The sequence below is a fragment of the Montipora foliosa genome, chromosome 8 (genome assembly GCF_036669935.1).
Source record: "Montipora foliosa isolate CH-2021 chromosome 8, ASM3666993v2, whole genome shotgun sequence".
In the NCBI taxonomy this organism is placed as follows: Eukaryota; Metazoa; Cnidaria; class Anthozoa; order Scleractinia; family Acroporidae; genus Montipora; species Montipora foliosa.
This window is the reverse complement of record NC_090876.1, coordinates 10,888,489-10,895,988: the sequence shown is the minus strand read 5'-3', so window position 1 is coordinate 10,895,988 and position 7,500 is coordinate 10,888,489. Positions and strand designations below refer to the sequence as shown.

General features: G+C 39.2%; 1 protein-coding gene across 1 annotated transcript in view; it reads left to right on the top strand.

Moving 5' to 3' along the window:
- Positions 1 to 3,579: 3,579 nt before the first annotated feature.
- LOC138013289 (26S proteasome regulatory subunit 8) overlaps positions 3,580 to 7,500 on the top strand; it is a 17,757-nt gene continuing 13,836 nt past the window's right edge. The window contains exons 1-4 of the mRNA XM_068860321.1: positions 3,580 to 3,711; positions 5,652 to 5,723; positions 5,996 to 6,065; positions 6,513 to 6,610. Coding sequence (XP_068716422.1) covers positions 3,613 to 3,711; positions 5,652 to 5,723; positions 5,996 to 6,065; positions 6,513 to 6,610 — 339 coding nt within the window. The 5' untranslated portion in view covers positions 3,580 to 3,612. The remainder of the gene's footprint in view (positions 3,712 to 5,651; positions 5,724 to 5,995; positions 6,066 to 6,512; positions 6,611 to 7,500) is intronic.

Genomic DNA, 7,500 nt, shown 5'->3' with positions numbered 1-7,500 from the left:
GTGTAATTACTTCGAGTTTTGATTGGTTTACTGGATTGTCTCCGTCCTTTTTGATTGGCCAAAGTAATTACTTTGGTTTTAGTCTTATGACACTCGATTGAAACTCGCTCTATAATCACTAGTTCAATTATGCGACATGCCAGTGACCACGGCATCCTTTATCCTTTGCAACACGGCTTCAGGACTGGTAGTCTCCTTCGCAGCCGTTATTAGGGTCGTCACGCAACGCTCCACCCCCGTTAGCGGGAGGAGGGTTGCGTGACGACCCTAATAATGGCTGCGAGGGAGACTACAGGACTGGGAGATCATGTGACACTCAATTATTAGGTTTTATAAGATGACCTTGTTAGTGCCATGCACGACGGTCATCAAATAGATGCTTTATTAACGCATTTTAGCAAGGCATTTGATAAGGTTAGCCATGGGCTCCTTATTAGAAAGCTGAACCATTACGGCGTCTGCGGTTGTACCAATAAATGGATTGAAGCCTTCCTGACTGGAAGATCCCAAAGGGTAGTCCTGGATGGAGAATTTTCTGACAGTACGCAAGTCCTCTACGGCGTTCCACAAGGTTCGGTACTCGGGCCGTGCTTATTTCTTTTCTAAATTAACGATCTACCAGAATCCTTAGTTCCAAATGTTAGGATGTTCCCGGGCGACACTATTGACAGGTCACCTGACTATTCATGCTGATAGCTGATTGTTAAGTCCTCCAACGTGATCTTGATAACCTAGCTGTTTGGGAAAAAGAATGGAAAAGTTTAATTCTTCCCGGCAAGAGCAAGGTTCTTCGTATAGGGCGTAAGCGCAATTGTGTACCATGGTTACATTCTACATGGGAAAACTCTAGCCTCAGTTGAGTCAGCTAGCTATTTTGAGGCGCGTTTACACGAAAGAGTAAAAATGGCACGGGTTCGGGTCCAATCATTTTTGTAAAGAAACGGTGAACTTTCATCCGTTCTGCTACGGTACCATAGGCGTCTATGGTCCCGTAGCGGAACGGATAAAATTTCACTGTCCCTTTAAAAGAATGAATGGAAGCGTTCCACTTTTTATCGAACCCGTGCCATTTTTCCTCTGTCGTGTAAACGCGCCTTTGGTGTCACCTTAACTAAAGACCTTAACTGTAACGAGCACGTTAGTCGCACCTCAGATAAGGCCGATAAACTCTAGGTTTACTGTCCTTTAGGAATTAGCTCGCCTGTCCTTAAAACCTTGGCATACAGTACGCTCGTCCCTCCCGCAATGAATTATGCTGCCATAAGACGAACTTTGACAAGATTGAAATGGTTGAGCGAAGGGCTGCTCGCTTCGCCCTGAATAGATATAATAATACATCTAGTGTCAGTGATATGTTGCAGCAACTTGGGTGGGTGTCACTTCGGGAGAGAAGGATGGTTCTACGGCTGTGTATGTTTTACAAGATTCAAAAGGGTATGGCAGACCTGGGGACCTGGACACACAAGAGCCTTTGATCACAACTACTAGATCTCCCAGACACCTTAACTGTAGTAGATATAAAGTCCCCTTTTCTCGTACTTTATACCATCAAATGTATTTTTTCCCGAGGACGATTTGCAATTGGAATAAACTACCAGATTCTGTTGTGCTGGCCCCAATTCTTGAAACCTTCAAGAACCGGACGTGGGACTATCTTCTTGATGGACGCTGACCAAATGTTTTCTAAATTACAAACGCTCACTCGCATAGACATTGTTTGATTTTACGCTTGCACATTCATTTGCATGTTAATACCTGCACTTCTGAGAAGGGGGTGGGCCCGGCAAACGATAAGAAGAAGAAGAAGAAGAAGAAGAAGAAGAAGAAGAAGAAAAAGAACCCGAAAGAAAAACATAACTGCTAACCCGCCTTGGTTTGCAGATACAAAGAGATTCATAGTCCCGAAGAGTTTTGGAAATTTCGAGAAACGAGCCACGTGTTTTTTTTCTTTTTCTTTTACTTGTCTACTGACGAAACACACGAGTAGGGACGTATGTCGCATGCCAGACCGAACACTCCGGCAGTCTTAAAATAATTATATAAAGAGAAATAGCTGCCTTTGTAATTCTTATGCAAAATGGTTAGACTTTCAAGCTCTATTTGGATAATTTGTGACGATGAGGACCGAAGACCAATAGCGAAAGTTTCCATAACGGACTTGGGACTCGTTTTGAAAGAGGCTAAAAAATATCACTAATTTATGGCCCTTTTCCTTTGATGATTCCGCTCGGCGGCTTCGTCTCAGTCCCCAACCTTGGGAAAAAATATAAAGAAGGACACCCAAGACTGAAGCAAGGTAACCTATTTTTTATTTTAATTAAATCGTAAAGATTTTTTGAATTTTGAGAAAAACCGTTTTCCCATACAAATCCTTATATTTCTACTCTTGAATATAGAACAGAACAGATATTCTTACAACGAGCTTAGACTACCTGTGATTACGTGCATTTCTGAGGCGCGTACGTTTTTCAGAAACCCGTAGGTACTGTGGGGGAAATTTTCGGTCCCTAAACTACTTCACAGATCATTGTCTTACCTGAATCCTTGTCCCTCGCGCCATCTTATCCTGAGGTTTCCAACAATACTGTTTTGACATTTTGACTTCCCAGGCAGACCGGGGCTTTCACAAGAGCACGAGTTACATGGTTCGCTCTACAGTTGTACGTACATGTTGTAAACTAGAATGAAATACAGGAATGATCATGGCGGTTAACGTCAAATTCCTGTTTGAACGGGAAATGATAACGGAGATAATTTAATAGCACCTCGTTTACGGCAAAACGGCAATAGAGAGCTTTAGATTCTAGTACGAGAACGAATACGAGTACGAGATGTGAGCGCGCGCAAATCAGCGTCATTTTGGCGGGAAAAACGTGATGCCGTCGTCATTGTAGTACGAGATTTTGCACAAATGTCGTCAAATCAAAACAAGTCAACAACACGGTAGCAATTTTGGCATTTTTTGATGAGCAAAAAGGCTCAGTTACCAGCAATAAGAATAACTGAGCAACCTATACTGCTAACAAAGAGTAAGATTAAGCGTACGGGTTATAAATTTCCTTAGTATTTTCGCTATAAACGGGCAGTCAAAACTCGTACTCGTTCTCGTCCTCGTCGTAGAATCTAAAGCTCTCTAATAGCCCATTTCCGAGTTCACGTCTGCCTCCTCTTCAAAGCGAGTCTAAGTGCGAAGTTTTTGTGATGTTAATTAGTTCTACTTTACATATGAATTTTCAAAAGAAAAACTTCGCACTTAGACTCGCTTTGAAGAGGAGAAAGATATGAACTCGGAAATTGCCTATTGTAAATGTCAGCCTACCTGAAAACTCTTACTTTTTGCCAAAAATCAAGGACACTTGTTTCACGTTCACCCATTTCTTGCCTGTTATCCAACAGATATTTTATCGAGAAAGAGACAAGCTATAATAAGAGAATTTTCATGTTTTTTACGAAAGACAAGCAAGCCTGCTGTTCGCATTTTCACGGAAACGCGCAGAAGTGCTCTACTCCGAAGTACTGGGCCTCATCCAGCATGCATTGCCCCATTCATGATCCATTCCTCTCTCGCTAGTCATTCTGGGTAGGTTTGAATTTTCTCTAAGTCATTCCATCATGGCGGCCGGGACGGCTGTAATGCACTTTCCAAGCCCGAGAAGCACTGTTAAGAAAGAAGAACCGGCACGACGAATACAAAAAATCAAAGCGGATGAGGTGAGAAGAAATGCTGAAAGTATAGGGCAAAGACAGTATCGTTTTGACGCGAAGAAGTTGAAAAGTTAATCGTGTGGTTTTACATGACGACACCTTTTGATCAAGAAGACGACGGTCTTCTATGAAAGCCCATATTCACGGAAGAGTTATCGCTATGAAAACTAACCAGTTTGTAATATGATAAACGTTGAATTTACACTGTACTCAAGTTACGTTTTGGAACTGGGCTAACGACCTAGCTGCAGGAATCATTCGATTTCAATCGATAGGACTCGAGCTCCTTTGCTTTTGTCGAGTTTTTACCACAGATCTTTTCGTAACCTGATAAATCTTTGGACTCTTGAGCCTTTTTTTAGCTGTGTTGATCTGCTTAAACGATGACTTAAGAAAGGTTCACGGAATCAGTTTATAATTTTATTCTACAATCATTGACATCGAACTACATGAACATACAGTACAGAACTTACCTGGCGTTATATAAGACGTTAAATGTATGTACTTAGCATGCAATTAACTGTCTCGTGGTTTTCACTTCCGTTCCCTGCAAGTTTAGTGGAGCTTCTCGTTCAACGCCTTTGGGTATTTTAATCTTCGTTTTGTTTGATTTGCTTCTTCTTTAGTGACAAAGGAACTAATCAACTGATTTTACACTCACGTTATATAACTATTTTTACACTTGGAGTTATGTGTCCATCATTCATTCATTGTTCATCTTGAAATAAATCTTGTCAATCAGTTGGATATAGGGATGAATCACTAATGTGTTTTTCTATTTTTTAATAAAGTGTGTGTAGAATAATACATTATTTGGAGAAGTGACATCAATTATTTCAGTAATGCCTTTTTGAAAATGGATAGTTTTTGCAATGCAAATTTATTGGTTGTGTTAACGTTAACTCTGCAATGTGTTGTTAAAAGAAAACTAGCTCCCTGTCTCTGTTTGGTTATTTTAATATTGTTAGGTTTATTTGGCTGCATTGTTTGTTTTCATATATGGCCACAAGCTTTGTTATTATAAAAACTGCTGCCATGTACAAAATAGCACAGGTTCTTCACTCAAATTTACTTTAGAAACATTTTATGTCCAGTGATTAAAATTGCCATATTAGGATATTACTTTCTGAAGAAAATAATTTTTAATATACTTGAAAAGAAAAATTCTTTTACATCCTATCTAGTGTTTTTTTTTTTGTTAGTAAGAAAAAGATGTGGCAAAGTGTTTGTCTTCGCAGAAAGTGTGGGTGTTTCACACTTAAAAATATGGGTTTATACCCAGAAAACAATATTAAAACCTTTCAATCTAATGGCTGGCTTACAGTGCGACCGGGAAAACCGTGAACATGTTAAATATATCAGGAATGGTTATTGCTTTTTAAGCCAATCATGGTTGAGGACTTCACAAACCAAAATCACAAACTGAAGAACCGTTATAATTCAGGTATTTGTGACAGTGCCACATGTTGAAAGTAACAATTGCTTCAGAGCGCTAGTGATTGGTGAAAGGACAAATACATGCATTGCTTTGTTTCTTTATGAGTAGTCTCCGGCTTGAACGACCAGACTTAGCTCAAAGTAAATCAATTTCCCAAAAGGCCAAAGCAATTCTTGCCGCACAAACAACAGAAAGCACTCTGCAGTTTAGCGAGTGAATTTCAAATGTGTGATTAGATAGAAATAACATTCCTGACATATTTCAGGTGTTCACAATTTTCCTGGTCGCACCATAAAGCAAAAAATGCTTTGGACAAAGACAGCAAACTCAAGAAATTAAACAATTGATGAAAAACAAATATTCATTAGTTTCTTACACTGTACATATGCAGAAAACACAAAATTAGAAGTTAATCTTTTAAGAATGCTGCTTCACAGGTTTCTTTTCTCTGCATTTACAAACCGATGTATCGCACTCTTTCCCTTGGCCTTTTTCATCTTTGTTTTAGATGGAAGTAGTAGAAGAAAAACAACATGAAGGAATTCAGCAGTATTACATAACCAAGATTGAAGCCCTCCAGGTAAATGTACTATATTTACATGATTTTTCAGGAATTATGACACTGATGGTTAGAATAAAGTAAATTTAAATTTACTTGAAATGATTGATTTTATCACTTGTGATACGCACACGTTCCAAAGAAAATTCCAGTCATTTTAACACAATCATTTTATCCTTCAGCATCATTGAATTATTTCCTGTAAGTAAATATTGACAGTAGTTATTATTGACAGTGTGTTTGATGTTGAATATTACAAATAAGTATAGTGTTATGGTTGTTCGTTTATTCAGATGGTTGTTACAGAAGAAATCAAGAACTTAAGGAGGCTTGAAGCCCAAAGAAATGAATTGAATGCCAAAGGTGAATTTTTTTCTTCTGAAAATATAAATTTCCTTTGTTGAAAATAGGCTTTGTGCACACACAGGGTTGTCAAGGTACCCATCTGCAAGCAAAAATCACCACCAACTTTGTTGTCTTGGCTTGCTATATATTTGTATGCTACTGAACTGTTAGGTAGCAGATAGCCTTCTTGGTAAACATAGCCGTTGTAAACCGAAAGCCTCCACCAACAACCCTTCATCCATTATATTGTATCTTTCTAATGTTGTAGAAAACTCTTAGAAGTTTGATTGAACCCATTCACTCCTCACTTGCCACAGGACGCCCCCAGTTAACGAGTAAAATCGTCTGGCGTTAGACTCCCAGAGGTCATTGGGTTAAACATCCAATCACAAATGTGGTTTGAATGTCTGCACTGTGTTGAAAATGTGCATGATGCAATGAATAATTGACAAATTGTGTTTACAGTGCGTATGTTGAGAGAGGAACTTCAGCTTTTGCAAGAACAGGGCTCATATGTTGGTGAAGTGGTCAAACCAATGGACAAGAAAAAAGTTCTGGTTAAGGTTAGTTTCTTCGGATATTATCTGATTTCAGCTCGATTAATTAAATTGGTTGGTGGACAACCAAAATTGAGCTGTTATTTAGGGTCAAATGATTTTATTGGCTGCCTTTGAACTTGCAAAACAATACTTCCAGAATTCAAAACCCTTTCGTCCTTGAAGTGGCCACCATTGGTGAGTAAAATCGTCTGGTGTTAAACAGAGAAAAAGCTGTAAGCATCAGTCCTAGCAGGGAAAGGGTTAATTAAACACGAAGATGCCCTATAAAAGGGGTCGCTTCATGCTCTGCTTTTGTTTGAATTCATTCAAGCACATTTGATTAATTATCCAAGATGGTGATCAACAAACAGCAACACAGAGACAGAGAGGGAAGCCCAAAAAGATATTACTGGGATTAAATTATCACGGAGCATGGTTGCATCTTTGGTGGATTGATGAATCATTTGCACATGCTTAAAGTGCCCCTAACCCCAAAATATTTTTTCACTAAAATGAATCTTTGCACCTGTTCGAGACGCATTGCGGCCATTTTTTCCCTTTTCTAACAAATCCTGCCATTTTATAGGCGTCTAAAGTTGCGAAAATCTAAGCATCTTGTGTTCACGATGGAGTCAGAAGGGGAGTGGGTCTGTTCCTGATTTGACGTCACAATCTACTTTGCATGCATTTTTACAAAGAGTTGATGCAATGTAAATCAGTTTGTGACGTAAAAACAGGAATAGACCCACTCCCGTTCGAACTCGGTCGTGAACAAAAGATGCTTAGATTTTCGCAACTTTTGAAGCCTATAAAATGCCAGGACTTGTTAGAAAAATGAAAAAATGGCCGCAATGCGTTTCGAGCAGGTGCAAAGGTTCATTTTAGAGAAAAAAATATTTTGGGGTTAGGGGCAC